Consider the following 27,984-nt stretch of genomic DNA (forward strand, 5'->3'; position numbering starts at 1 on the left):
ATTGTGTACCAACAACTCTTCGGTTCGTGAGGAGGCTCGGTTCACCAGAGTTGATACATATTCTGCCTCTTGGTCTGACTACTGAAGGGCAATACAACAAAAGCCCGCAAAATTTCCAGCCTTATATACATCCTCGACGTTGATTATCGCAATCGGCGATAACTTTGTCATACACAAGGGCGCATAACACTTAATCCCATCGGCGAGACGAAATTAGACCGGGACTACCAGTCATAATCTGTTGACAAGATGGCGAAAACGAGCATCGATCTTATCGATGAAGTCGATATGTACGAATCCAAGCCCATGTTTTTTTTGTTTTTTAAGATGCAAAAGTAGCTCATACATCAAGGTTTCCTTATGCCGAGACAGACTCTGCTGCCTTCAAAAGCATGAAAGCAGGCCTGTACACTCTAACATGGGAAGATAGTCAAGGGGTGTATCCTATCGGCTACGTCCTGGATCGTGTTGTCAAAGAACTCCATCGAGTACCTGAGGATGTCAGAGGCAAAATGATATGCGACGAAGCAGAAAGAACTATCGCGCTATTCCAGGAGCCAACAGAAGAGGAGCGTACTCGTCGTGTCGCGGCCCTGGCTGATTATTGGCGTCAGAAGGGAACATTCCCTCTTCTCCGTGGTTGGCGGAACGAGCTGTGGCCGGTTTATGGACGAACCGGGGAGCTTCTGTTCAGCATGGAGCGAGCAGCAATGGGCTTGATCGGTACAATGCGCTACGGCGTCCACATGGTCGCCTATGTCAAGGATGACACTTCACCTTACGGAGTCCGTCTTTGGGTACCTACACGCGCTCGAAACAAGTCGACTTTCCCCGGCATGCTAGATAACACTGTGGCGGGCGGTTTAATGACAGGGGAGGATCCGTTCGAATGTGTTATTCGAGAGGCTGATGAAGAGGCTAGTCTTCCTGAAAGCACTGTCCGCCAGAATGCCAAATTTGTTGGCAACGTCACATACATCTATATCACAGACGAAGGGCAGGTCGGCGAGGGTGGCTTTATTTACCCTGAGTGCCAATGGGTCTATCATCTCGAGCTCTCCAACGATGTCATCCCTCAACCAAAAGACGGCGAAGCTGAAAGGTTCGACCTGTGCGATGTCGATCAAGTTAAAACAGACCTTGCTGGGGGACGCTTCAAACCAAACTGCGCCCTTGTCACGCTTGACTTCTTCATTCGCCATGGCATCCTTACTGATGAAAACGAGCCCAAGATCGAACAGATCAAACGGAGGGTGCGCCGCGACATTCCGTTTCCAGGTCCGCATCAGAGCAACTGGCGTCCACTATGAGTCTGAAATTGGAGAGATCGAGGCACTTTAAATTTGTTGGACGCAAGACGGTGGTTTTGGTTCGGGTATCATTGACATGTCCTAGATCTAGCGGGAATGCAAAAGCCCGCGGTGGCGTTGATGAGCTACGGCCTAGATAAATGTATCATGTGCGCTTCGCTTTATTTCTTAACAAGAAGGTAAACGTTGTCGACGCGTAGGGGAGTCAACTTCTTGACAGGGCCCTGGAGGGACATGAGGAGACCGCCGAAGGATACGTAGGCGTTGCTGTAGGTGAAGATCAGTCAGCACATTTAGTTTGCAGTATGGTGTGGGTAGGTATCTTGATATCGGGGCTGTGAACGCACATAGTGTTTCCGTCGTATGTCTCTTCGAACTTGTAAATCTTGCCGTGGCACACGTAGTCGTAGAGGTCGGCAATCGTGGCTGGCGCATCACCGCCTTTGCCGACGTCCCGCCAGCCCTTCTCTTCCTCCTTACTTCCATCAAGAGACAGCGTTGTGGTCAGAACGACGTGCAAAGAGTCGGAAACAGCACAGGGAAAGAGTTCGATGTTGATGTCGAGCGTCATGACGGTTTGTGAGTCGCTCGACGTGCACGAGATGCGTGCGACACGGTCATACTTGGACTGATCGTACTCGGTCACGGTAAAAGACTCCTCAAAGAGGGTGGCGTCTCCGCTGGCCATTTTGACAGATTTAGACTGTAAGAAAGGAAGGGGTTGCGCAAATGTTTCTAGTTCTTAGTGGACAATAGATAGCCAGCGAGTGTGAAATGCAGCTGCAGCAGTTATTTAGGTAGGTAGTAGTTGCCGTTGGTTTGTCGCGAGCATGGAAGAGAAAATGTTTGGATACGGCCCGGAAAAAGTTGGTGGGGTTAAATGGAATTGGTGGGTCGCTGCCACACACAGGTCTTAGTACCTACCTAGGTACCCAATGTACTACTGTGCAAGCTCCAACATCTTCAATATTTCCTTTCCTTTTCAGATACTCCCAAAATTGAGAGAAAGATAACATGTCATTTCGAAAGCGTAATGTTGTCATTGGAGCTCCGGGAGCTTCCTCGCCCATTCCCCGACAGGAGAAATCTCTTGCTCCAGGAACAAGACCGTCACCATTGGATGGTCGATTGACGACATCTACAGGCACACAATCCTTGGACCAACTCTTGTCGGGCCACGCCGGAATGCCCATGGGAACTTCTTTGCTTATCGAAGAGACTGGAACAACAGATTTCGGCGGTGTGCTGTTGCGATACTACGCTGCTGAAGGGCTTGTACAGGGACACCAAGTACATCTTTTAGGCTTTGGTGATGCTTGGAGGAGAGAACTTCCCGGGCTTGGCAACCCTGAGAGCTCCAAGAAGACTAAATCGACTGCATCCTCTGAAGACAAGATGAAAATCGCTTGGCGCTATGAGACACTTGGACAACGAAATATTCCTGCCAGAGGTATAGTCCCCCACGATTCTACAAGCATTCTCTAAGTCAGTGCTAACGAGTCGTTCAGATGCCCAAGGATCAACAAACCCTACCCAGACACCAAGCACCTTTTGTCATGGCTTTGACCTGACCAAACGTCTTGAGAACAGTGCTATCAAGGGTCACTTACATGCCATGCCAGTAGAAGGCCCCTTGGCTTCTCCCACACAAACACCATTCCAGAAGTTTGTCACCGAGGTTACTTCCAAGATCAAAAATTCACCCCCTTCCACCATTCATCGGATTGTTGTGCCCAGTCTTCTCTCGCCTACACTTTACAATTCTGCCGCCAGTCAACCTAGAGAGATCCTCAAGTTTCTTCATGGTTTGAGGGCACTCCTGCGCCAGTTTCCAGCTCAAGTCACAGCTTTTGTGACGATTCCAGTCACACTGTTTCCACGCTCGACAGGATTGACTCGATGGGTGGAACTTTTATCTGACGGGGTTCTTGAATTAATTCCCTTGCAACATCAAGGTCCAGTCATTCGGGAACCTGGCAGTGAGGATAAAGGACAGGGACTTCTCCGTGCCCACAGCCTACCGGTATTCCACGAGAAGGGTGGTGGACTGGAGGGTACCTGGAACCGAGAGAACCTCTCTTTCAAGCTAAGCAGTTCCAGCGGGCTGGTAATAACACCCTTCAGTCTTCCACCGATTGGCGACGACGAAGAACCGACTAAAGCAGCCAAACCGAACGAGCCGAAGAAGGAGACACTGGAATTTTAGGACAACAATGAAACAGTTATCTCCTGTTCTGTCCAATTACAGTTCAATCTGTTTTGGACTGGGGGTCTATAATGTCTTGTTCATGACCTAGGAAAGCAGTGGAAGATCCTCTCTTCCCTTATCTTATCACCCCAACTTGGCCCCCACCTGACTAAAATTTTCAACACTCATAAAGGCTCCAGGCTCCGAACCTTTCCTCTCTTTCTTCTTCTGATCAACAACAACCATCTAAAAGGTAAGCTAACAATATCCATTCTCTTATTATCCCGCCCTCCATTTTGGACACAATGATTATAAACCTATTAATCTGTCAATCCCCTGATTTTCTGTGACGACACACAATAAATTACGAAGACGACTTATGATGTTCCTTCTACTACCTCAATTTGTCTTGCAAACTCAAGTTTGAGCGTTTGCTAACTCGCATTCTCTCTAGGTCCTATGGCTTCTTCGGAGTCTCCTTCAGTTCGGATATCCAAGATCGCTGGGCGATATCTCGTCTTCGACTCTGAAGCCGCTGGCTTCTTGCGTCGGGGCGAGAATATCAATGGTAGTCTCACTGGAACGGCGCCTCAGCAACCAACACAGAATATCTTTCTTGGGTTGCCCATCGAACTCCGCCCGGAAGAAGTTGAAGCGCTGTTACAGAAAAAGGTGGCTTATCTAGTAGACGACGTAGCTGCTCATCAAGCCGTGCTCCAGAATCCCAGTACGGAAGCAAGAAGGCTGTATCTTGATTCGCTTAAAACAAGAAAGCAGACAGCGCAACACGTTTTTGCTGAAAAGAATGCCAAGAGGGCTGCCGAATTGGCTGGAAAGCATGGAAAGGCTCGCCAGCGTGCACCCCCTAGCAATACAGATGAGGGTGCCATCTTTGCAAGTGACACGCCTGAACCGAATATACATCAACAGGAATCTGCTATCAAATCTATGGGCGTCACCCCAACGTCCAGTGGGCCTTTAATTTCATCCGAGGCTGAACGAATTTATCGAGCCACTAACCCAACACAAGGTCCACTGTGTGGCTTCCTTCTCACTTCTGGTTACTATATGACACCCGGCCTACGGTTTGGTGCCAAGTACAGCGTTTATCCTGGCGATCCTCTCCGATTCCATGCTCATTTCATGGCAAACCAATACGAGTGGGATGAAGAGATTTCTGTGCTGGATATCGTAGCAGGAGGCCGACTCGCTACAGCTGTGAAGAAGGCGTACCTCATCGGAGCACAGCAGCCACGGACAGCTGAGTCGGTTCATGATCACAAGATGAGAACCTTTAGTATTGAATGGGCAGCTATGTAAAATGTTGTAATATACTAAATGCTGAGACAACGTGTCCTAAGCAGATGGTTGCTTCTTCATCTGCAACTGAAAACTCCATGATTGTGATACAAATATGCTTGCAACTCAAGAATGACCAAGAACCTCGTCTGCTGAGTAGCAAAAGAATTGTCCCACGGTGGCTTGGGGTGCCAAAATCAAGTAGCCTAGATACTAGTCTAAGCTCACACAAAACGACTAAATAATTTCATCTCGTATGTCCTCGGCGGTCATGTCGTATGCATGTGTAAAAGCCTAAGGAACAAACACACGACTGAAGCTGACGACCTCGCGACGGCAGCAAACGCACTTGTCAAAGTTGTTCATAGCAAGAGAGACGCGACAATCATCGCACAGACTCAAACAGCGACAAGGCCAGACAATGATTGTTCTGGGTGAGCTTTGACATACCACACATTGTGGTCCTCCGCTACCGAGCCCTGATCCTCCATCCTCCCACGACGTCTCCGCATATCGTGCTGCTGAAGCCTGCCGTCGTGACAACAACAGCTGTTCCAAGAGACGCTCCTCTTCATCCAAGTCTAATTTGTTATGACGGCTCGGCTGTGCAATGTCGGCTCTCGGCTGCAATAGACTGGATCCCGGTGCTGTGAGGACGCGAGTGCGTTGTAGTTGCTCCATTCGCTTGTATTTGGCCCGTGTCATGATGCCATCGCTTTGAAGATGGGCGGACAATGTCAAGGCCTCCTCGCGCTCTTCGGGATTCGTGGGGTGAAGAAGACGTGCAAGGTCGGATATCTGCATGGGAGTGTCCTGAAAGGGGGTACTCTCACGGGTTATTTGGGGAGACCGTTGGGTGGGTGTTCGTTGACCATCGTCGTTCTCATCATCCGATTCCCAATTCTGATAGTCATCGATTCCATCGCCAGTCGTCGACAGTGAGATTACGCTTGTGGTATCAAAGTCGTCGTCCGAAAGTGGCTCGAAATCACCGCTTGTATCAGTGGAACCCCACCATCCGTTCTTGACCCAGTATTTGTACAACTCTTTGTCAAAACTCTCCTCGTCCTGAACACTGCGTATACGCCTGAATTCTGCCTCTATGTCCGATGAAGTCTCCTTCGGAATGGATCCGTCGCTATATAAAGATGGTCCACTAGGTAGCGTTTGGCCCTGGGCTGAGCCTTTGCTTTTGCTCTTTGCTTTGGTTTCCGTGCTTTTTCGGTGCTGTGCAAGCCATAGGAGCCAGGCGGGCTGATATCTAATTCGAAGGACCGCAAGACACCATAGTAGCGACTTGGCGCCAATCCTTGCAACAAGCTTGTTGATGCTCAGCAGGAAGTCAAGAGCCATGAGCCAGCGCGAACTCCTTTCAGACGCCCCAATACCCGCGCGAAGGTTGCGCTCACCGCGACCTTTTGGAATCTTCTGAGCAGCGCGTTCGCGGGCGTATCCATTGGAAGCAATTGTTGGCCCTCCCTTTACGGGAATCAGACCGATTGCGCCGATCTGATCATATCGTGAATCGGGCAAGCCACCAACAATTAGCTTTCTTTGCAGTTCTTCAGCCTCTTTAAATCGCTCCTCTTCCAACCATGTGCGTCTTTTGAGACTGACTCCTTTGTCCTCGTTCAAATAAACAGCTTCACTCGCCATGGTTATGGCACCGAATCCGGTGCGAAGTAAAGCCGTGTAGAAGTCCATTTCTCGAGTAATTCGGATTGACGAGAGGGAGACGTTCGCTTGCATATTTTCATGGGCATGAATCAGACGTTGACGAAAAGACATGGACGCCATATCCGACGTCGAAGGCGGGGACAAAGTCGAAAGCAACAAAGCTAATCCATATATCAGCAGGCAAACGCCGATGCCGAGTAGAACGAGAACATGGGGTACGAAACCAATAATGCAAACGGTCGGAAATCGTAGCAGGCTCTGGGAAGATGGATGATCGAGATCAAAGGATATAGCTGCCCACACAATGCTAGCCATGAAGCAGAGACCCCAGAACCCAGTGCTGATCAAACGATACTTGGCTTGTAAGTTGAAGACCCCTAAAACGTGGCTCGTGATATGCGTCATTGAGGATAGGAAGGCCACAAGCAGCACCTCCGGCGATGTGTTCACCCTTTTGAGCACCATGGATCGAGTCAAAGCTATAGCGTTCCCGAGTCCAGACGCTGGAGTGCCTACTGAACTAGTCTTGGTGAATAAGTTCCAGCCAAGCTGATTGCTGATAGCAGCGTCGGCCTCGGCGAAAGCGAGCGATTGCTCAAAAAGTGTCATACCTGTCTCCGGGGCTACTGGACGACCCTGCACAGCACACGAGACAGTCTCGAGGAACTGGCTCAGACATAACGTTCCGAACAGAGGCCAAAGAAGAGACAGGGATCCAGCTAAATTACGAGCAGAGCCAGATGCATCCGAAGGTATCATATGCACAGCCATGCAAGACTCCTCATCGGAAGTGGAGAACAGTAGGACAGAGCACAGGGAATTAAGGAAGGGATTCTTATGCGCGAACATGAGATCGGAGCTCTTACTCGCGTTGCCCCATCGTAATTCGGCAAAGTCGGATGAGGTCTGACATTGAATAGATTGGAGCAATTGGCGCGCCTGGATGACAAGCAAAGCGATAGGAACAGCGCGCAGCAACAGTCTCGTCGGCCATCGAAGTCTCAGTCTCCGGCGAGTAGCAGCGAATATATGTGTTCGGTTCAAGATGACGGCCATGGCAATGCAGCACAAAGCCCACTTGCTTGTGGCATAGCCAAAGACACTGCCCAAACTACGGGCACTGTCGACAGACACACGTCCCCCCATGGGTATGGTGGCTGCTGTATCAGTGCCGGCTGTCTCTAACCCACCGGTTCCCAAGACAGGTTCCATGATGTTTTGTATAGTTGGACCAGCCTCGGCAAGTATGGCGCTAGCACCAGCTGCCGCCGGTAAGTAACTTGAAGTATCTGTGTTTGAAGTCGTTTCGAGGTGATCGGGGAGGGATATCAAAGAACCAAGCCTCTTAACAAATCGCGGACCAGCCCGAGCAAGGTCTTCTAATATAGGTGCATAGCGTGTCCAGGCTGCAGGAATGTACCACGAACCAAGCACGCTTGTCGTATTCCCAGCTGTGCTTGTAAAGGCCGTAAGAGAGGATGCTGCAGATATAACTTCTTCGGGCATGGTCTAAGGGGCACTCTGAGTTCACATAAAGTGGCTGTATTCTCGTCCGTTGTAATGTTCAAGTCAAGTTTTGTTTGGCCCTATCGAACGCGAAATCGTCAGAGGCGACAGAGAAGGAAACGTGAAGATCAAAGACGTGGGTCGCACAAGTCGGCTGGTGAGCTTTACTACGATGGCGAGTTGCTGCCGATTTTGGTCGAGGACATTGTGGTAAAGCGTCCTGTCACTAATGGTGGTTTGTAGGTCTGGCCGTGATGTTGATGCGACCAGGCACCGAACACTAAGGGAAGGTGGGAAGGTAGGAAGGTAGGAACTAACGTATCGATAGCGGATGGGAGGCTTCTATGTTGACCTCAACGGGAGGTACGTAGGTGCAGTAAAGTTAAAGGTGGAGTCAGGCCTTGGTCTTGCGGAGTAGGAATGGCTGGCTGGTCGAGGCTTGCATGAGTGAGGTGACTAAATGATTTTGTCCTTTGTGGAAGCCTGGCGGAGTAAAAGACCGGGCAACCTAGCACAGTTGTGGACCTCATGAGCATTAGCGCGCTTTAGAGGACCCGCCGCACCGTCCAAGTCGGCCCCATCATGGGCACAGTGTCGTTTCAACGCAGAGAAGTACCTTCCTCAGTCTTTTGTGGGGTCGTGCAGCGGACCCCGGTAATTACGGAAAGTGGGGGGTCCCGTACGCAACAAACACTAACAGTCAACTCCTGTTCAAAATTATCAGGCTCAGAGAATATGTATGATGGAAAGGTTCTAGAGCGCATGAGTTAAAAACTGCTTTGGAAAAGTACAAATACCATGCCGATATTTTTCTTTCACAATTGCTTTGGCTGAGATCTGATTCGACGTAAGATATTACTTTAGGTATTATATTCAGGCTCTATACGCGGACGACACTTCGTCAGAAAGTGTACGCCCTCTTAAATCCCATTCCCCTACCGCTCCGTCCTGTTTCAACTGCAATGGTGTATCATGAAGTAGCTCATTTTTTCTATCAACCCGCGAGAACTGACTCGCTGAGTGATGTGGCCACCGCGAGGTTGGCACCCTTGCTTGCATGTACGGCTCGAGCGACAAGGCCTCGTTGGAGATTTGAGTCTGACGACGACAAGCTTCCTTTGAGCCAAAGGTTTGTGATCTCGTCTCGTGCAGGAAGGTACGCCACGCAGCAAGCCGCAAGGATCTGGGGGTGCTCTGAAGGGACTGGATCAAGCACCATGACGGGTTCATCGTTGTCTTGCCCAGGCACAAGCGCTGCAACACCTCCCGAGACCGTATCGACACAATCAATACCCGCATCAGCAAGAGCAGCTGCCGCTACTGTAATGCAGCCACTGAGGACATTCATCATATCCCATTCCTCGCTTCCTTGTTCAACAGCTACCTGCCTAGCCTGGTCTCCTTCAACGACAGTGACGATCACGTCGACACCACTCTTGGGCCACCGATCTGCAATGATAGCACCACGCAGAGCTGCCTCGAGATGCGTGCTCAAATCACGTTCGCTTGAGTCGCGGAGATAGCCTCGCCGTTGGCGCGTTGCGAAAGGTGCGTACTTAACATGTGTAGAGAGGACCATGTGAGGTGAAAAGGGCGCTGATCGAGGTAAAGACCTAGGCCCATGAACAGTGCATGTGAGTTTCATTCCTTTGCTGCCAGATCCATCCTGCGATTCGACTTCGAGATATGCTGAGCCAGAGGCAGAAGGTGTAATTCCAGTTTTGAGATCTACTCAGCTGTAAGTCATTTGGTTCACGATTGATCTGAACATGAGTTGGATCAACTCACATTGTGCCCTAATGCCATTTGCTGCGCGGGTACGACTTGAGGCGGTGATTTCATCAGCCTCGAAAACAGGAGGGACGGTGCTGCCTCCTGGGCCATTGATGCGTCGTCGGTCAGCCATTTTGAGAGTCAGCCTTTTCTATACCTTTTCTCATTAACCTGGAGAGCATGGATTTTTACTGAGAGTGGATGGGAATTTACTAATGCATCAAACGGGGCGCTACTGTCATTAGTCATCATCGACTCCATCCGCTCTACTTCAAATTTTCTCGCGGACCTCGATTTCAGACAAAAAACTCTTCCCTCTTCATCACCCTCGAAGATTATCCTCTCCAAGAAGCTCCTCCAGACAAGCGAAAACGACTGCAATCTGGTCGACTTATTCTATGCTGTTGGTAGCTTTTTCTGGAATTGTTGACTAGTCTTCGGGTGATGCCGTTTTCATCAGGTACGTGATGCGCCGCCGCGTTTCTGTCTACGCACAATGATGATCCTTCACACCACTGTTCCCGCGACACCTGAGCGATTGAACAACATGCACTACCATCTGAGCAACTGCCCTTGATTCATCTTTGCCATCCATCTTCGCATGAGTGCTTGGATTTTTGCTAACATCTCAAAAGAAACAGGCGCTTTTGCTACTTCAAAACAGCTCTGCCATATTAAACAACCAACAGGTTAGTAAAAATTCTCCCCCTACCACACCCCACCCCAATGTCGATGATGAGAAACCTTTTCATTCAGTTCTGCTACTGAACCAATGTGATGACTCCATTATACCAAACCAAGATCTCTGATACACATTTATACCCTCACTTCCAATACTTCAATGTCTTTTTTTCTGTTCTAGAAACTGACCAGGAAACAAGCAGATTACCTACTCTACCGCGATACGTCTTGATAAAAAAAAAATTCAACCAACTCTTATGGTAAGTCTAACGCGAAGCTGCAAGGTCGAAGGAGTTGTATTGCATGATGACACAAGTTCTATCCATTCAACGACTTCTTCTTGACCAAGTCACTCTCCCGCACCTTAGGGTTCTTTGAGGCTCGATGATGGGTTGTGGAGTTTCTCTCACGAGTGTTATGAAGACTCCAGTGTCCGGGCTGCCAGTAGTCCGTTCTGGGCTACTAGTATCCAGGGCCGGTCGAGATGACTGAGTATACCGGCTTGTCTGAACTATCGCATACTCCTTTGCATCTTGCATGATCTTCGTCCATAGTAGCCTTGACAATGACCAGTGGCTAATGGAGACAGATTTGCAAATGTAGGCCTTATTGATGATACGGCGTTTAACAGTAGGTTAGCCTCGGTCTATTAGTTATCGTGTCAGAACTAGAAATACAACATGAAGTTTTCGTACAAACCAATCAAGATTCTGCATGACGTGAATGTGATCGCGTATTTTCTGACGTCGCTGAGTGATCCCGAACATGTCGGGCGCAAGCAGGGACGTTCAAGCGATGCGCAAAGGGGCAGTTGCTGACTACCTACCTATACTGGGCCTCTTAAAGAGAAACCACTAATTGGTTGCGCTAGGTATATCTGATACTTCGTGACCTTGAGTAGGTATCATGGAAACCTTCATTATCTGCGTTAGCGTCTGCCACTTCAGTCCTCTGGCCATCTCTTGCTTCATTACATCGGGAGAAAGGCTCATTGTTTCTGCCAACTTTGACCATGAGTGTCCTTCGGTCAGCTCGTAATCTTTTTTGAACGGATGTCACCCAAAACTTCGAGGTCACCTTTTCTGATACGTTACCCTAGGCTTGAAGTTCGTTCCTATTCTTAGACCCTTAAGATGGAAGTGTGGATCGCCGTGTTACTACTAAAAAAGGTCAAGTCTGGAACGAGCCGGACACGAAAGACCAATCAAGAGTGACCATCCGACCCCTTGCCTTGACAAGCCTGAAGGGGAGGGTAATTGAACACATGCATTTCAACGCTCACTCAAACCCGCACTGACTGCTGCGACCATACATACATGACAAAATAAGCGAGCTAGCTTCTGCCATTTATGCTAGCTGCAAGGCTGTTTCCTTTTTGTACCTTAAAGCTTAGACGCCTCCGGCTGGCAGTGGGACTTTACCTAGCGATTCCTATCAACTTCAACTGTTCGCTGGCTTTTGCTTCCGTTCTCATCGTGCAACCGCAACTTCGATACCAAAGATGATGCCCCGGCACCACGCCGCCGCCTTCTCGAATGGCTACCCGCGCGGCAATACCTTCGACATCTCACCGCACAAGTATGACTTTCCGAACCCGTACTTTTTGTTGTTGAAAGTCGTAAACATTCATGACAACTCATGATGCTAACAGAACCTCTTGGCTAGATTTCAGCCGCGCACCTTGACACCCGCACAACGGCGTCGCAACAAGCTTCTCACCCGCCTGGGTGTTTGCGCAGCACTCCTATTCGTTATTAGTCTTTGGCTCTGGCCTTCCAGCTCCGTCGCATCCTTGGTTTCTTTTGGTCTCCTTTCTACGACTGGGACTCCCGAGCTCGAGACGGTTCGATATTACGATTTGACTACCGTGCAGGGTACTGCTCGTGGCTGGGAACGCGAAGAGCGCATTCTGTTATGCGTACCGCTTCGTGATGCTGAAGCGCACTTGGGCATGTTCTTTTCTCACATGCGTAATCTGACATACCCGCACCATCTGATCGATCTCGCATTTCTCGTCTCCGACTCAAAGGATAATACCCTCAAAGTTCTCACTGAGAGCCTAGAGGCCATTCAAGCCGACGAGGATCCTAAGCAGCCTTATGGCGAGATCTCTATCATCGAGAAGGATTTTGGCCAGAAGGTCAACCAAGACGTCGAAAGCCGTCACGGATTTGCCGCCCAAGCCAGTCGACGAAAGCTGATGGCACAGGCTCGAAATTGGCTTCTGAGTGCGGCCTTGAGACCCTATCATTCATGGGTTTATTGGCGCGACGTTGACGTAGAGACCGCCCCTTTCACTATATTGGAAGACCTTATGCGCCATAACAAGGACGTCATTGTCCCAAGTGAGTTTTGGATCGACACTTGCTACAAACCATCTTTTGAATACTGACTGGGAATCAGATGTCTGGCGACCCTTGCCCGACTGGCTTGGCGGTGAACAGCCTTATGACTTGAACTCATGGCAGGAGTCTGAAACGGCTCTCGCTCTCGCCGACACTCTAGACGAAGATGCTGTGATTGTCGAGGGTTATGCTGAATATGCCACATGGAGACCCCACTTGGCGTATCTCCGTGATCCGTTCGGCGATCCAGACATGGAAATGGAAATTGATGGTGTTGGGGGTGTCAGCATCTTGGCCAAGGCCAAGGTCTTCCGGTCTGGAGTTCACTTCCCAGCTTTCAGTTTCGAAAAACATGCCGAGACAGAAGGCTTCGGCAAGGTAAAAGTTCTCACCCATCGTGTTGGTTCACGACTGACAGGATCTGAACAGATGTCAAAGAGAATGGGGTATTCGGTCATTGGTCTACCTCATTATACCATCTGGCATTTGTATGAGCCTAGTGTGGATGATATTCGTCACATGGAGGTTCGTGCTTTCCAATCTTTTGGTCTACGTTGTGCAATCTGACTTATGGTACAGGAAATGGAGCGAGAACGACTTGCCCGCGAGAAGCAAGAAGAAGAAAAGAAGAAGAACCAGCAAAAGATCAAAGAAGAGTACAGTGATACTAGAAATGAGTGGGAAAAAGACAAGCAAGAAATGCAAAACTTGGCAGCGCAGCCAAAGCCTGTCAACGACGCACCCAGAGCTCCCAGCCGGGACGGCTTAGCCCAACATCACAAAGAACAATCTGGGCCAGGTCAACAGATCAACAATGGTGCTGGTAATGCAGCACAGGGCGAAGACACACCTCGGGCTGTAAAGCAGGAGGGTAAGCAAGCTCATGAAGTCGCGAAGGATGTGCCCAAAGCAGGCCAAGAGGCCGCCCAGAAGCCTGGTAATGCGATTGCTTGACCTTGATGTATAATAAACTGGATGTCATCGGAGTCTTTGACCACCGAAGCGGGTAACTATCACTAAGCTACATTTAAAATAGTAGTCGATAGTGACCGCTGGTATTTGCATGTAGCTGGCGTTTGGATGGGAAAGGGGGCTGTTTCACCAACATCAAGACGAGAAAATATTATTCCCTTGTCACGATAACATCGATACTGGCGATTGCCAGGTCAAATGGACACGAAAGTAATGTGATTAGATGCAATCAGGCTGCGTATACTCTGTTTTCTCCATCGCCGATGTAAGAAACCACCGGTCACTGTAGGTTTGTCCAGTCAGCGAAGGACCAAGAACAATTCTGGCACATTCCATTATTACGGTTTGTGAAGCGCAAAGTGTTTAATTTTATTTCAAACCAAATTCTTTATTTCTGATTGCGATCCAATAAGTTAACAGGCAATAGTTCTCTCTTTTCTGGCGCAATGTTTGTTCAAGGGGGTCGTGGATGAATAATGACAGCTAGCCAATCAGCGCAGGCCCTGGACGACACCTGGACACCTGGAGGACAGCACGCAGCTTCTGGGGCGGGATGGATCTTGGTCGGGAAGTGGTACCTTACCTTAGCTAGCCGTACCTACTAACCTACACTACGTAGCGACTTTATCCATCATCCAGCCTCTGCCACAACTTCCTGGCAGACAAATCGCTAGCTATTGCTAGAAGCCTTCGACCGAGACGTGCCGCTGTAGTCCATGTCATTCATCATTTCTTAATTCTCCCGGTGGGCGCCCAAGCATTGCCCTCACATATTCTTCCTCCCTATCCGCCCCCGAACCTGAACGAGCCGAACGATCGCAAAACCAACAACGACCTCAACCTTGTAATACAATGAGTCGCGATGAACACCCGCCATTGAATATGGAGAGCCCTAGGCCATCTGGTGTCTCGAGTTTCGAGAACCGTGCGCTTCCTGCGCGCATGCAATACCGAAGCCGACCTGTCTCTGTTGCAGTTGACCCCTTGTCCTTGGTCATATCGGAGTGCATCTCCATAACTTCTGCTATCCAAAAGCATGCGCGCTCACCTCACTCATCCGTCTCAGCCATTCTAGGTGGGAGTCCTAATCCTCTCCAGCTGGGACCCCCAAGTCCTTCACCGCGCGAGCGCAGTAAAAGCCCGGCGGGCAGCATTAGCGGCGACGGCTCTCATGACGGCCTTACCAATCGTTGGGGTTTACGTGGGCAAAGGGGGAAAAGCATGCAAGATAACCCCATGATTGCTGGCTTTGGAAAATTGAGGCATGAGCTTGCTGGTGTCAAAGGTACGGTGGGCCAATTGGTCCGCAATTCTTAAGGTGTAGATTGATGGCTAACTTTTTGGTTTTTAGATATTCGGTCTTTCGATGCCCCAGCGATTCTGGCTCCCTTCCTCCATGTCATCCAGACCAAGGGCACCGCCGCTCCAATTACAATTCTTGCTCTGGGTGCATTGAGAAAGTTCCTAGCTTACGGGTTCATCTCCCCAGAGTCGCCACGATTCGCATTAGCCATGCAGTCCCTTTCCGCTGCTGTCACACATTGTCAATTCGATATCAGTGACTCGGGCCAAGTCGAGGTTGTTCTTTTGATGATTCTTAACCTTATGGAAGACATGATGTCGGGGCCAGGAGGAGATATTCTTAGTGATGAGAGCGTTTGCGATATGATGGGCCGCGGCCTTGCTATCTGTTCTCAACCACGCTTTTCCCCTGTCTTGCGCCGCACCGCTGAAGCTTCCCTGGTAAAAATGTGTCAGATTATTTTTGAGGATGTCAAACATCTTGACGTCGAGGTTGGCGACGACGGCAATGTCCAGGATCAACAGACCGACGACAATCTCAACGGCGTTAGGATGGAAAATCCTACCCCTGAAGCGGACGGTTTGGCTGCTGAATCGGTAAGCCTGGAGGTCCCTGGCTCATCAACTCCAGACCCCGAGCGAAGCAGTAGAGATACCATAGCCACTTCCGAAATAGCTATGGCAACCACTAGCGACCCATCTGAGGAAACGGAATCTGTCGATCTCAGACCTTATTCTTTACCTTCCGTTCGTGAGTTGTTGCGGGTACTGGTAAACTTTTTGGATCCTCAAGACCGACAACATACCGACACGATGAGAGTCATGGCATTGCGAATCATACATGTTGCTCTGGAGGTTGCGGGCCCCTTCATCTCTCGACATCCTGCTTTGGCAGGCATAGCAGAGGACCGCTTATGTTGCTATCTGTTCCAGTTGGTTAGGTCAGACAACATGGCCATCCTTGAAGAATCTCTCATTGTTGCCGGGACGCTCCTAGCAACGTGCCGTGGAGTACTGAAGCTTCAACAGGAGTTGTTTCTGTCATATCTGGTTGCTTGCCTGCACCCAAAAGTCGAGATTCCCCGCGAACCAGGCATCGACCCATCCCTCTACGCAGGTATTCCGCAAACCCCGAAACTTGTGAAACCGTCACAATCGTCACAGCCTAGTAGCGGAAGGTCGACTCCAGTCCCGGTCAAGGATCGACAGAAACTTGGTCTAGAAGGGGGCGCCCGGAAACCAGATGCTCGTCAGGCGATGGTGGAAAGTATTGGAGTTTTGTCGAGAATGCCAACGTTCATGGCTGAGCTCTTTATCAACTATGATTGCGATGTTGACAGGGCTGATCTTTGTGAAGACATGATTGGTCTACTCTCCAGGAACGCTCTCCCCGATTCTGCGACATGGAGCACCACAAGTGTGCCGCCACTCTGCCTTGATGCGCTACTTCGGTATATCCAATTCATTGATGAGCGTCTTGAGCAGAACCCCATCTCTGAAGGCTTTCCAGACCCTGCAACCCTGAGAGAGCAGCGACGGAAGAAGAAGATCATCATAAAGGGCGCGAGCAAGTTCAATGAAAAGCCCAAGGTGGGCTTGGGATACCTGGAAGCGCAGGGCATTATCAAAGATGCAACAGACCCTGTGGCGGTTGCCAACTTTCTTAAAGGCACCTCCCGTGTCAATAAGAAAGTCCTTGGTGATTTCATCTCTAAGAGAGGCAACGAAGCAATACTAGAGGCATTCTTAAACCTCTTTGACTTCTCCGGCAAGCGCGTGGATGAAGCTTTGCGTCAATTCCTGGAATCCTTCCGACTGCCCGGAGAAGCGCCTCTGATCGCCACGATCGTGGAATCTTTCTCCGAAAAGTATTGTTCCAATGATACAACTGGCGAAGTTGCAGACAAAGATGCGGTATACATTTTGACATACGCCATCATCTTGCTGAACACCGATCAGCACAACCCTAACTTGGACGCGAAGAAACGCATGACGTTGGAGGATTTTGCTAGAAATTTGAGGGGAACTAACAACGGCCAGAACTTCGCGCCCGAGTATCTGCAAACCATCTACCAGTCGATCAAATCGAACGAAATCATTCTCCCCGACGAGCACGATAACAAGCATGCTTTTGACTATGCTTGGAGAGAATTACTCTTGAAGACCGAGTCAGCTGGCAATCTTGTTATCTGCAATACGAACATTTATGATGCCGACATGTTTGCGACAACGTGGAAACCAATTGTTTCCACGTTGTCCTATGTGTTCATGTCCGCCACCGACGACGCTGTCTTCGCCCGAATTGTTACTGGCTTTCACGAGTGTGCTCGCATTGCCACAAAATACAAGAACTCAGAGGCGCTTGATCAGATTGTTTACTGTCTTAGCCATATGTCGACTTTGGCAGCTGATTCACAGTTCAACACTTCTTTGAACACCGAGGTCCAAGCTGGCGATGGCAGTGTCATGGTTAGCGAGCTTGCTGTCAAACTCGGGCGAGATCTAAGAGCCCAGCTAGCAACGCTTGTGCTCTTCCGTGTTGTCACTGGCAGTGAAGAATTGATCCAAAGAAGTTGGAAATATGTATGTGTTCTTGTTTCGTCACCCGACGCCCTACTAACACGAGTAGATGATTCGCATATGGCTTAATCTCTTTAATAACTCGCTCATCTCATCGTTTTCGCCAAGCAATCTACCAAGCTTACCACTACCTCCCATTCCTCTTCAGACGCCATCGCAAATCATTGACCGCGGAGCACGAAACGCAGATACTGGGTTCTTTTCGGCATTTACTTCGTACATCTCAAGTTACGCTGCGGACGACCCCCCTGAGCCATCGGACGAGGAACTTGAGAGCACGCTCTGTACTATCGATTGCATTAAGCAGTGTAAAATGGCTGCTATATTTGAGAACATCGCGTGAGTCGTCCTTTGGACTTCTGCAAGCTCGAAACTAACCTCTTGCAAGTGATTTGAATCCGTCCGTAGCAAAGGTTGTCGTTGAAACACTTGTCGATCAATTGCCTGAGGATTCAAACACAACAGTGATCAGTGTCAAGCACGAGAGTATGCCAGCATCGTCTACAAATGGCCACACCCGACCACCGGGGCACTTGGAGTATGATCCGAGTGTGGCGTACATCTTGGAGTTTTGCACACTCTTGGCATCGCGAGATGCCGAGTCAATCGAAAGCATGGGTAAAATCGTCTTCGACACGCTTCAAGGCGTTCTTCGCGATCCAGCACGCTACCACGCTGTTACCGTTTCCCGCGCTTCGTTCTACGCTTTGAAGCTGCTTAATATTGGCTATGTCAGTTCTGTAATAACCAAGATGGAAACCGATGCTAACTTTGTCCAGGAACACGACTTCGTCAACGTTCCGTTTTTACTTCACACAATTTCTACCCTGCCACAGGAGGCTCTAGGCAAGAACTCGGATCTAGTGCTGCAGGGTCTCTCACTTTGCATTGAAGAATCCGGCCCCCTACGACGCGAAATAATGACGTCTCCTGACTTTTGGGCCATTCTGCGTACTTTGGCCCACCGCCCTGAGGCGGCGGCATTGGTGTTCGAAATTTTGGAAAAAGGAACTACTGGAACACCTCCGGCTATCATGGCTGACAACTATGAAGCGGCGATTTCGCTCTTGAATGATTTCGCTTCTGCTGCTAGCCCACGGCAACCCAATGTGCAACCTCGAAGTCCACGGGCTCAAAAGACTAGTCCTCCCAAGCAAGATAAGAAGCGGTACGTACCAACAAGTGTGTCTTCCGGTCCTAATTTGGCTAAATGTTACTCGCAGCATGGCAGAGACGGTTAGCAGAGGATCGAAAGCAGTCAACATGCTTTACAATATGACAGACAGAATTCCTCACCTCATGCAACAGTCTCAACTCGAAAGCAGCGAAGGTTTGTTTATTCCACGAGAAACTATCAACGGAAAGGTCTAACCATCCTACAGCTTGGTCTGCCTACTGGCTGCCCATCTTTCAGGCCTTGACCACGCAATGCGCGAACCCCTGCAGGGATGTACGGCAGCTTGCGTTCTCTGCCCTCCAACGGTCGCTCTTATCTCCAGAATTGACCTGCAGTGACCCCAAAGAGTGGACTGCCATTTTCGGAAAGGTGCTCTTTCCACTGATAATCCAGCTTCTCAAGCCCGAGGTGTTTCTGTCAGACCGGGATGGAATGAGTGAGATGAGAGTGCAGTCTGCATCTCTTCTTTGCAAGGTTTTCCTCCAGTATATGGTACTGCTATCTGAATGGGACGGAATGCTGGATTTATGGATCAAGATCCTTGAAATCATGGATCGTCTTATGAACAGTGGCCAGGGCGATAGTCTCGTGAGTTGCCCAACAAACAGCATTGACTGAGAAAATACTGACCAATGGCAGGAGGAGGCGGTTCGTGAAAACCTCAAAAATGTGTTGTTATTCATGTCCAGTAGCGGGTACCTTGTTTCACCGCACAAAGACCCATCAAAGGAGAAACTCTGGTCAGAAACCTGGAAACGTATAGATCGGTTTCTACCTGAGCTCCGCGGCGAGCTCACACTAGACGAGCCTCCAAGCAAGGAGAATGCAATTGACCAGGCTGTGGGTGCGCCAGCACAATCCCAGGACACGGGCGAGAAGATGGACGAGAAAGCAGACGAGGGTACAGAAACAAAGGCACCAGAAGAGCTAGTAAAGGAGGACGAGGAAGACTAGCATTAGACTTTGATATGGTAGAAGGGACATGAAAAATAGTGTTCAACACCAAGGCTATGTCAGCAATGTATCTTACCCAACGGTGGTCTGGTTTGGGATTCAATGTGGATTTAGATGCCACTCGACAGATAGCATTGCTTCGTAGTGGTTAATAGAAGAATTTTTATATCCATCAGTTTGGAGATCAGCGGAAAGGTTTGTAAAAGAAAAAGAACTCCAGTAGCAGTGGAAGGTCCTTCCTTACCCGATCTTCTTTCCTTTGTTTCCTCAATGGGCATGCATGTGACTGACTTCATACCTAGGTAGGTACTTCGCGACGTCATCCGCCATGTGGGGTTTATTTGCTTGGGCAGCACGGGCAAGTATCTCAAAGGAACACGACGATAAGAGACTTTGAGTAACACTCCAACCATCGGTTCCTGGGGTTTACGTCCCAATCACCTTTTGTGAAGTTCATTACTTAGTACTTAGCTGCACATGGCGTTCTGTACATATTTACGGGGCCTCGCTTTCTAACCCTACAACAATCGAGCCTTTGACTTGACAAGTCCAACCGAACGCCTCCCTGTATGTGCAAACGCATCCTTTAGCAGCTGCTCACCGACCGATCCTGTGGGACATGCTACACGCTTGCTAGAATGTCTGAGTACGGTGTTCCGGACGCGCTCAGCTCAGGGCCCGAAATAGACGCCTTACCCACTACCGACGACGCGAACGGCGATGCGCCTGTGTTTCCCCTACTGCAAAACAACAGCGCTGGGAGCCCATTATCACCTGAAGCCGCTGGAGGCCCTACAGTCGGAGAAGACGACAATGACGATGAGCCCGCCGTAGCGAAACCCTTCGTGCGAACAACGAGTCCTGATCCATCCACCAGGGCGCTTCCAGATAGCTTCGACGATCGCGTTCCGGATCGACTGATCTATCAAATGCACAAGTTCAGTCTATACGAGACGGCCAGTCGATATTATATTGTCGGTGTAGACGTCAGCGAGAAACGATACCGCATCCTCAAGATTGATCGCACCACCGAGGGTGCAGAGCTCAATGTCACAGATGACAAGATTGTTTACAGTCTCAAGGAGATGAATCAACTGCTCGATACCATAGATGACGGGAACCGGGGTACAGGCGGCATCAAGCTTCGTTGCACCACTTGGGGCTTGCTTGGGTTTATCAAATTCACGGGACCTTACTACATGCTGCTCATTACCAAGAAGAGCACTGTCGCCATGGTAGGAGGACACTACATATATCAGATTGAAGGTACCGAGTTAGTTCCCCTTACGCCGGCAAAGTTCAAGCCAGATGCTCGTAATACCGAGGAGCAACGTTTTCTCGGCATCCTGAACAACCTTGACTTGACCCGCTCCTTCTATTACAGCTATTCTTACGATGTTACGCGCACGCTGCAGCACAATGTCATCCGGGAGCGCGACGCCTTAGCCAAAGGCATGTTGCCGCCGGACAATGAGAACTTCAACTCGATGTTCGTGTGGAATGACTACTTACTACAGCCCGCTGTTGCTGCTTTACGGGATCCATACGATTGGTGCCGACCTATCATTCATGGCTATATTGACCAAGCAGGTGAGATGCAGCGACCTAGGCGTATATCAGGGGAAAGTCCTAACATCCAGTAGCCCTTTCAATATATGGACGTACTGCGCACATCACGGTTATTGCAAGGCGGTCTCGCTACTTTGCTGGTGCCCGTTTCTTGAAGAGAGGGGCCAACGACCTCGTATGTTGTTTGAACACCTAGATTGGTGCCAGAGATTTGTATTCTGACAACTCCCAGGGCTATGTCGCGAACGATGTTGAGACCGAACAGATAGTAGCCGAGTCTCTTACGACTTCATTCCACGCTCCAGGACCAGAGCTATATTGCAGCCCGCAATACACTTCCTATGTTCAACACCGAGGCAGTATTCCGCTTTACTGGACCCAAGACAGCACTGGCGTCACACCAAAACCCCCGATAGAGCTCAATTTGGTTGATCCTTTTTACGGAGCAGCTGCACTGCATTTTGACAACCTGTTTGAACGATATGGAGCACCAATTTATGTTGTCAATTTAATCAAATCAAAGGAGCGAACACCACGCGAATCGAAACTGTTAGAGGAATATACGCACGCAATCAACTACCTCAACCAGTTCTTGCCAGAAGACAAGAAAATCATCCACAAAGCTTGGGATATGAGCCGCGCCTCCAAAGTGCGTGGTGGGGATGTTATTGGCAACCTCGAACTTATTGCAGAATCAGTACTTGCTACTACCGGTTTCTTTCAGAATGGTGACGGGTTGACGAGTCCCATGACAGCGCAGAATGGAGTGGCCCGAACGAATTGCATCGATTGTTTGGATCGTACCAATGCAGCACAGTTTGTTATCGGGAAGAGGGCGTTAGGCCACCAGCTCCACGCTCTTGGTATCCTGGAAGATACATCGGTCGATTATGACACTGATGCTGTCAACCTTTTCACCCACATGTGGCATGATCATGGCGATACCATTGCCGTCCAATACGGTGGTTCACAGCTCGTCAACACTATGGAAACATACCGAAAGATTAACCAATGGACCAGCCATTCACGGGATATGATTGAAAGTTTCAAGCGGTACTACAATAACTCCTTTCTCGATAGTCAGCGCCAGGAGGCTTACAACTTATTTCTCGGTAACTACATCTTCACTCAAGGCCAGCCGATGCTATGGGATCTGGCCACTGATTATTACCTGCATCACGCCGATCCACGAGATTGGTCCGTCAAAATGAAACATGACTACATCAATTGGTACGCCCCAGCTCACCTGCAAGAGCGAATTGTGCCGCCATACGTACCCAGCAAGGATATTGCTCGTGCTCATCCAGTCGAGTTCTTCGATGATTATTGGCTGGAGTACTACAGGCCGTCCACACTCTCTTCCTTCCCCAAAATGTTTGCCTACAAGATGAACTCGACTATTAAATACATCCCCTTAAAATCGACTCAGGATGGCCGCTATGACCTGAGCCCTTTCAGAGTTCGCACAGACAACGAGGTTGATCATAGCGACAAGAAAAAGGCCAAGAAAGATACCTTGCCGCATGGAAATGCGTCAAATCCAGCAAGGGGTGTGCCGGCGGGTGCAACTGCGGTATCGGATACAGTTTCTAGCCAGTCGCAGGCTAAAGGCATCTCCCTTCAACGTTGGCTGCAGCCTACACAAGATAAGGCTGTTCTCAACAAGCCTCTGCGTTCGGACGCGAACCAACCGCTACAAACTCCTGCAGAGAGCCCTAAGGCGAAGCCCACTGCGTTGGAAAAGTCCAAAGCCGCTCAATGGACCTTTACCAAAGCCGTGCACGATTCCTTGAATCCATCTGTTGCTGAGCAAGAATCCGAAGATTATGAGCGGTATATCAAACATCCACAAAATCTTCCTTTGGTAATCTCAAGTGATACGCCTGTCGATGTGGATGCATCCGAGTATCAAGAGTACGTGAGTGGTGAATGGCAAGACGAGGGTCTGATGGTGAAAGGCACTGAAGAAGAGATTGATGTCTATGCCGAGCTACTCAAAGTCGGGGAGAATCCTTTGACAGTAACTGAGGAAGACGGTCCTAAGAAACGATACAAAGCCTATAGAAAATGGCTGCGTGGGAAATCCTTCTTCAAGCAGCAACCGTTGGACTAATCTTTGGCAGCGATAGCGTTGGCCTTTAGGCAGAGGCACTGGGGAAAAGTCCTGACAGTTTTGGTTCTTGCTTCAAGACTTCATCAAGCTTTGTCGGCCTTCTCGATGTATCATCAGCCCAGAGGGCTTTCAGAGCTTCGCCTTGGCTCATTAATTCCTGGGATAAAGCCTGAAGATCTTCCCTCTGGTCTTGGGATGAACCATGTTTAAGCTCTTCCAATAGATTGAGCCAGCATAACGATAGGATCCGAATAACGTTGTCCATATGCTCAGGTTCTCTAACCCGAGGCCACGCATTTGCAATGATCGCACCAAGTAGCTGGGTTGTTGCTCGGAGTGTTGGAGGATGCGCGACTGCAAAAGGGTCTGTCATGATAGACGATGACATTGATAAAAGTGGCTGCGGCTGATTTAGCAGGAGTTTGGATGAACATCCTTTTTGGAGTGCATAGCGACGTACCGAAAGGTGTTTAATCGAATAGATACCCAGGCAATTGACCACCACTGCAGTTTTCTGCATGAGAACCTGCATTATACGTGTGTACTGGGAAGCATGATGATGGCCAGCAAAGATTCCATCTCGAAGAATCTTGTCAAAGACTCTTCGTCTTTCAGAGCTGGCGGGGTTTCCAGTATATTCTGCCAGCTTAATGAGCACGTCATATGCTGGGCTAAGGACGGTTATAGACTGGTCCTCCGGTGTAACACTTGGAAGGTAGAGTAAAAGAGGAAAGGTGACGTCTACGAAGACGCGTCCAATGCCTGTGCTCTGCAACACTTGAGCCGGGCATCTTTCCACAAAGGCAGCCAAGGTCTTTAGGCCTCTCGCTTTGACCTCGATCGACTCGTCCTCCACAAGCGCTAACAGGACTGGCATGAACAGAGGCCAATGTTCTCTGATGAGTGGTGCCTACGGAGAGTCAGGTGGGCACTTGGAGACTTCTGTAGATAAAGCAACTGACAGTTGATGCGTTGACAGCCCATTGTACCATGGCCTCGACCCATGGGGCTTGATTTCTCCACGGTTGGGCTGCTTGAAAGTCCCGCGATCGATCGTCTACGATGGTATACTGAGAAGGTCTTCCTGAAGCCGTGATCCTGGCTGATGGAGATTTCATAAACAACGGTTTCAGAGTGCCCTGTAGTATTTTGACAGTGATAAATTCTGTCAACCTTGGAGTTGGAAGCTGCTCAGACAGGATTCTTGATGCAGCCGATGCAGCAGCCTGGGTTGTCCATGAGTCTTGAGGATCAGTAACAGCCGTCAACTTTACCAGAAGATCTTCATCAATAGCGTGTGAGTCTATAATAGAAGCAATGACAATGCCGGCGATTGCTGCCTCTATAATTAGGTCGGAGTGTTCTGGCAATTGTTAATCCTGCACAAAAAGCAGTAGCCACCTGAGATGGTGCCATGGCCTACCTCTGCTTGTCTCTATAACAACCGCCTTCCTACCAAGGGACCTTGTGAGCTCTTGTAATTGAGAGCTACCTAGATCAGTCTGTGCATGTGAGGCGATATAAGCAACCGTAAGAAGGGTGACTTCGTGGAGTTCCTGGGAGCAACAATGAAGGTTAGCCGCAACACGTTTGTGCAAGCTAGGCAGTGCATAATTGAGAGCATGAAGCCGCACCTCATCACCGGCAGCAGCCAAAGAGGACAGGGCATCTACGGCGCTTGTTCCAAAACAATGCTTCGACTTATCTAAAATGGGGGATACAATCAGTTTTGAACGCTTAATCAGAGGCCATTACGCTAACCTGAGAGCTCAGAAAGCCTCGTGAGATTTGGAGGGCTGAGCAGATCATTTAATGCACCAGGCGTGGGGCGAGTTGAAATGTCATCCATTGTCACGAATGGATATGAATATGAATATGCTGAAGAAGGGTTCCTCTCCAGAAAGAAGAGGGTGAGAAGGAGATGCAAATACCCGACAGCGCTGAGCAAGCAGGTACACAGTTAGGCAGTAGGTCCTACGGACCCACCTACCAAATTACCTAAAGTTACTGCACGCGGACATCAAGAGAAGACTCAATTGCTCTGAGCTTCTATTGCTACCTCCAGTTGTTGGCCATTTGTCAGATAGCTACATTTGATTAGGCAGGTATTCAGAGAGAACGATCTTGCAGCTCATGTTCTCTTTTCTCTAACTCGGATAAAGTCATGATGCACCTGTACTAGGCGAAATATTATTCTATCTAGTATAGTATACATATTTGCTGAAGTTTCCCACTGCTTAGGCTGCTTGGGCACAGTAATCATAGGTAGTGCTCGTCTCAGTTGGGACTAAATGAGAGTAGTTTGTCTTCAAATGCAACCTCGATTCTACTCTACGGTATACCGAGCTCTATCCTGAGTCGCTGCACCTCCTCTATCGCCCCTGTTGGGTCTGTCGCATCGGGGTTACGGAGCTGCCACGCAACACACACTTCGAGAGCCTGACCAGTCCACTTTCCAGGTTTTGTTCCAAGTGCCTTGACAAGGCTTTTGCCATCGAGTAGCTTCTTGAGTGATGTGACTTCGTAAACATCTAGCTTAGCCAAGTGCTCGAGGAAGGCCTCCCAGCCTGATAAGAAGTTTCTTTGCTCTAGGAATATGTCAGTCCAAATATTGTGGAGTAGTACAAGTGCCGAGTACTGACCTTCCGATCCTTCTCGGTGCCATGTGGGAAGAGTTTCGAAGGCTTCAACCAGCAAAGCATTGAGAACTTGCAGCCTCCAAGTACCAGCTGGGGTATCCCATTTACGGATAGCCATACCGAATCGATCACGCTCATTGATACATGATGCCCCACTACAGACAGCATCTTTCAGTGCCAAAATTTCCTTTCGGTGACGATGGGACGCAGTGATGATATCTGACAATCTGTTCGGGGCCCTGAAGCCTTCGCGAGCAACAACAGCCACCAGCGGAGGAGCGTTTGCTTTCTTGCGTGTATTTTGAGGCTCTTTGGCAGTCATCCAGGGAGATAGAGCGGCAAGGTTCCATGCATAGTAAGAGGCATCTTCAGAAGTGACGAGACGTCCAGCTACGGAAGTCAAGGACTTGTCCTTCAAGAGCTCGTCGAGGCAGGTGTACACAACACTCCACTGCGAGATGTCTGGACCGGGCATGTTCCCCTGAGCAGGATCGGTAAAAATAGCATGGAAGAGGTGCAGCCTGTCAATAATTTCAAGGGCTTGACGAGGGTGTGATCCTAGCTATATGTTAGTGTGTCGCAACATCGCTATCCGGCCACTAACCCTTTAACATCTTCTCCAACTCTACGCCAACCCGCTCTCGGCTGATTTTGACACGCAACGCCTCCAAGACCCTTGGATCGGCCATGAACTTGCAGGTGTCGGGATCAATGGTGAAATCAAGTCGGCTGGCAAAACGGACGAGCCGCAGAACTCGCAGGGGGTCGTCCATAAAGGTCTGGAAAGGTTCCAAGGGCGTTCTGATGATTTTGGCATTCATGTCAGCAAGTCCTCCGGTAAGGTCTTCAACACGATCATCATGAAGGTTGTAAAAGAGCGCGTTCACAGTGGCATCGCGACGGCGGGCGTCTTCTTCTGCTGTGCCGAACTCCATCTGGGGGTTGCGGCTATCCTCTGCATAGGTCTCTTTTCGAAGGTTGACGAAGTCAAGATCCAACCCAAACATCTTGACCATGGCTGTCTCAAGGTGTTTTGACTTTTCCGGGTTGCGAGCAACATTGTGCAAATTGCCAATGTCGGCAGGACCAATGTTGTGCTTAGACATGGCTTCAGGTTTCTCGCAATAGTCGCACATAGCTTGGGCGAATGGAACGCCCGTCATGGCGTTGATTGCCACGTCGATATCATGGCTCTGAATATTGAGAAGCTTATCGCGTACCCAACCGCCAGCCCACCGGAGCACAATAGGCTCTGGAGCCTGCCCAGAGTCGTCGATAGATTGTGCTACGTCAAGAAGAAGACGGCGAAGCTGCTGTTCCTTGGGAGTGAGTTGGATTGTGGTTGTCACCATGGTCGTTCTTCGTTTGTTACGTGGTGGTGTAGTAGGGGTCGAATTTTGGTTGGAAGCTAGTGAATATTGCTCCTTTAGGAAACGGTCAAGGTTTCTCTTCATGGCATATCCCGGACGGCCCAGGCGCTTAAACATGAGCTGGCGGACTGGGTCGCTGAATAAGTTGGTGCAATGTAATTGTAATTATTTAATTTCATATGAGTTTTTGAGTAGGTGCCTTGGCCTTGGGCTAGGCGTTGTGTTTGGGTTTGGAGGCATCGAGTAGGTGGGGCCGCTGTGCACAGAACCAAAGGGGAAAGAAGTTTGCCTTAAGTTTTTAAAGAGAAAGCTCCGCCCAGGGCAGATCAAAAGGAACATAAGTAGGCAGGTAAGTACCCACCTACCTAGGCTAGAACATTTCGTCCATTCACCAGAGAGCTATCGGTTTGTTACTTGATGATGTGCTACAAGCGGTTTTTAGTGTTTCTACTAATCTTCAGCTCTACAGGGTAGGAGACAAAGTATGACTAAGTGCTACATGTCAGGGCGTGGATCTGTAAAGTCTCGT

At 49.4% G+C, this 27,984-nt stretch overlaps 9 protein-coding genes across 9 annotated transcripts; 5 read left to right on the top strand and 4 right to left on the bottom strand.

The window, feature by feature from the left end:
* Positions 1–167: 167 nt before the first annotated feature.
* Positions 168–1,450, top strand: B0J16DRAFT_193821 (NUDIX hydrolase domain-like protein). Its single transcript, XM_046122847.1, has 2 exons — positions 168–290; positions 353–1,450. Exons 1-2 carry the CDS (start codon positions 250–252, stop codon positions 1,308–1,310), a joined length of 999 nt encoding a protein of 332 aa, XP_045977965.1. The 5' UTR covers positions 168–249; the 3' UTR covers positions 1,311–1,450.
* On the bottom strand, positions 1,391–2,152 carry B0J16DRAFT_193824 (uncharacterized protein). Its single transcript, XM_046122848.1, has 2 exons — positions 1,658–2,152; positions 1,391–1,577 (listed from the first exon to the last, which is right to left on the bottom strand). The coding sequence occupies exons 1-2, from the start codon at positions 1,996–1,998 to the stop codon at positions 1,472–1,474; spliced, it is 447 nt and encodes a 148-aa protein (XP_045977966.1). The 5' UTR covers positions 1,999–2,152; the 3' UTR covers positions 1,391–1,471.
* A 172-nt stretch (positions 2,153–2,324) lies between these two features.
* On the top strand, positions 2,325–4,818 carry B0J16DRAFT_358747 (PAXNEB protein-domain-containing protein; the record flags this gene model as incomplete). Its single annotated transcript, XM_046129607.1, has 3 exons — positions 2,325–2,760; positions 2,819–3,433; positions 3,953–4,818. The coding sequence occupies 3 exons, from the start codon at positions 2,325–2,327 to the stop codon at positions 4,816–4,818; spliced, it is 1,917 nt and encodes a 638-aa protein (XP_045977967.1).
* B0J16DRAFT_350524 (uncharacterized protein) lies at positions 4,775–8,405 on the bottom strand. The gene has a single exon (XM_046129062.1). The coding sequence runs from the start codon at positions 7,978–7,980 to the stop codon at positions 5,092–5,094; it is 2,889 nt and encodes a 962-aa protein (XP_045977968.1). The 5' UTR covers positions 7,981–8,405; the 3' UTR covers positions 4,775–5,091.
* A 405-nt stretch (positions 8,406–8,810) lies between these two features.
* On the bottom strand, positions 8,811–9,914 carry B0J16DRAFT_376241 (3' exoribonuclease family, domain 1-domain-containing protein). The gene is made up of 2 exons (XM_046130753.1): positions 9,769–9,914; positions 8,811–9,708 (listed from the first exon to the last, which is right to left on the bottom strand). Exons 1-2 carry the CDS (start codon positions 9,884–9,886, stop codon positions 8,975–8,977), a joined length of 852 nt encoding a protein of 283 aa, XP_045977969.1. The 5' UTR covers positions 9,887–9,914; the 3' UTR covers positions 8,811–8,974.
* A 1,746-nt stretch (positions 9,915–11,660) lies between these two features.
* Positions 11,661–13,953, top strand: B0J16DRAFT_350531 (Anp1-domain-containing protein). Its single transcript, XM_046129063.1, has 5 exons — positions 11,661–12,012; positions 12,100–12,779; positions 12,838–13,157; positions 13,209–13,304; positions 13,359–13,953. Exons 1-5 carry the CDS (start codon positions 11,936–11,938, stop codon positions 13,731–13,733), a joined length of 1,548 nt encoding a protein of 515 aa, XP_045977970.1. The 5' UTR covers positions 11,661–11,935; the 3' UTR covers positions 13,734–13,953.
* A 410-nt stretch (positions 13,954–14,363) lies between these two features.
* Positions 14,364–19,981, top strand: B0J16DRAFT_350534 (uncharacterized protein). Its single transcript, XM_046129064.1, has 8 exons — positions 14,364–15,036; positions 15,103–17,636; positions 17,683–17,972; positions 18,022–18,364; positions 18,413–18,801; positions 18,857–18,963; positions 19,016–19,398; positions 19,450–19,981. Exons 1-8 carry the CDS (start codon positions 14,604–14,606, stop codon positions 19,762–19,764), a joined length of 4,794 nt encoding a protein of 1,597 aa, XP_045977971.1. The 5' UTR covers positions 14,364–14,603; the 3' UTR covers positions 19,765–19,981.
* Positions 19,982–20,290: 309 nt separating this feature from the next.
* On the top strand, positions 20,291–23,459 carry B0J16DRAFT_194226 (SacI homology domain-containing protein). The gene is made up of 3 exons (XM_046122854.1): positions 20,291–21,354; positions 21,408–21,508; positions 21,566–23,459. Exons 1-3 carry the CDS (start codon positions 20,403–20,405, stop codon positions 23,444–23,446), a joined length of 2,934 nt encoding a protein of 977 aa, XP_045977972.1. The 5' UTR covers positions 20,291–20,402; the 3' UTR covers positions 23,447–23,459.
* A 12-nt stretch (positions 23,460–23,471) lies between these two features.
* Positions 23,472–27,539, bottom strand: B0J16DRAFT_358752 (uncharacterized protein; the record flags this gene model as incomplete). Its single annotated transcript, XM_046129608.1, has 7 exons — positions 23,472–23,846; positions 23,907–24,356; positions 24,409–24,809; positions 24,870–25,115; positions 25,789–26,013; positions 26,089–26,643; positions 26,690–27,539. 7 exons carry the CDS (start codon positions 27,537–27,539, stop codon positions 23,472–23,474), a joined length of 3,102 nt encoding a protein of 1,033 aa, XP_045977973.1.
* Positions 27,540–27,984: the final 445 nt, after the last annotated feature.

This window comes from Fusarium flagelliforme, assembly GCF_020744385.1.
Source record: "Fusarium flagelliforme strain FIESC 12 MPI-CAGE-AA-0113 chromosome Unknown B0J16scaffold_8, whole genome shotgun sequence".
NCBI classification, from domain to species: Eukaryota; Fungi; Ascomycota; class Sordariomycetes; order Hypocreales; family Nectriaceae; genus Fusarium; species Fusarium flagelliforme.

What these genes read in the sequence shown, in the direction of transcription:
- B0J16DRAFT_193821 (XM_046122847.1), top strand. Translation starts at nt 250, where the DNA reads ATGGCGAAAACGAGCATCGATCTTATCGATGAAGTCGATAT. An exon ending in CTTATCGATGAAGTCGATAT is followed by an intron (nt 291 to 352) that starts GTACGAATCCAA and finishes TCATACATCAAG; the next exon opens with GTTTCCTTATGCCGAGACAG.
- B0J16DRAFT_193824 (XM_046122848.1), bottom strand. Translation starts at nt 1,998, where the DNA reads ATGGCCAGCGGAGACGCCACCCTCTTTGAGGAGTCTTTTACCGTGACC. An exon ending in ACATACGACGGAAACACTAT is followed by an intron (nt 1,578 to 1,657) that starts GTGCGTTCACAG and finishes CTTCACCTACAG; the next exon opens with CAACGCCTACGTATCCTTCG.
- B0J16DRAFT_350524 (XM_046129062.1), bottom strand. Translation starts at nt 7,980, where the DNA reads ATGCCCGAAGAAGTTATATCTGCAGCATCCTCTCTTACGGCCTTTACA.
- B0J16DRAFT_376241 (XM_046130753.1), bottom strand. Translation starts at nt 9,886, where the DNA reads ATGGCTGACCGACGACGCATCAATGGCCCAGGAGGCAGCACCGTCCCT. An exon ending in AAATGGCATTAGGGCACAAT is followed by an intron (nt 9,709 to 9,768) that starts GTGAGTTGATCC and finishes ACAGCTGAGTAG; the next exon opens with ATCTCAAAACTGGAATTACA.
- B0J16DRAFT_350531 (XM_046129063.1), top strand. Translation starts at nt 11,936, where the DNA reads ATGATGCCCCGGCACCACGCCGCCGCCTTCTCGAATGGCTACCCGCGC. An exon ending in TTCGACATCTCACCGCACAA is followed by an intron (nt 12,013 to 12,099) that starts GTATGACTTTCC and finishes CCTCTTGGCTAG; the next exon opens with ATTTCAGCCGCGCACCTTGA. An exon ending in AGACAGAAGGCTTCGGCAAG is followed by an intron (nt 13,158 to 13,208) that starts GTAAAAGTTCTC and finishes GGATCTGAACAG; the next exon opens with ATGTCAAAGAGAATGGGGTA.
- B0J16DRAFT_350534 (XM_046129064.1), top strand. Translation starts at nt 14,604, where the DNA reads ATGAGTCGCGATGAACACCCGCCATTGAATATGGAGAGCCCTAGGCCA. An exon ending in AGCTGCTTAATATTGGCTAT is followed by an intron (nt 18,365 to 18,412) that starts GTCAGTTCTGTA and finishes AACTTTGTCCAG; the next exon opens with GAACACGACTTCGTCAACGT. An exon ending in GTGGCCAGGGCGATAGTCTC is followed by an intron (nt 19,399 to 19,449) that starts GTGAGTTGCCCA and finishes GACCAATGGCAG; the next exon opens with GAGGAGGCGGTTCGTGAAAA.
- B0J16DRAFT_194226 (XM_046122854.1), top strand. Translation starts at nt 20,403, where the DNA reads ATGTCTGAGTACGGTGTTCCGGACGCGCTCAGCTCAGGGCCCGAAATA. An exon ending in TGGCTATATTGACCAAGCAG is followed by an intron (nt 21,355 to 21,407) that starts GTGAGATGCAGC and finishes AACATCCAGTAG; the next exon opens with CCCTTTCAATATATGGACGT. An exon ending in AGAGAGGGGCCAACGACCTC is followed by an intron (nt 21,509 to 21,565) that starts GTATGTTGTTTG and finishes GACAACTCCCAG; the next exon opens with GGCTATGTCGCGAACGATGT.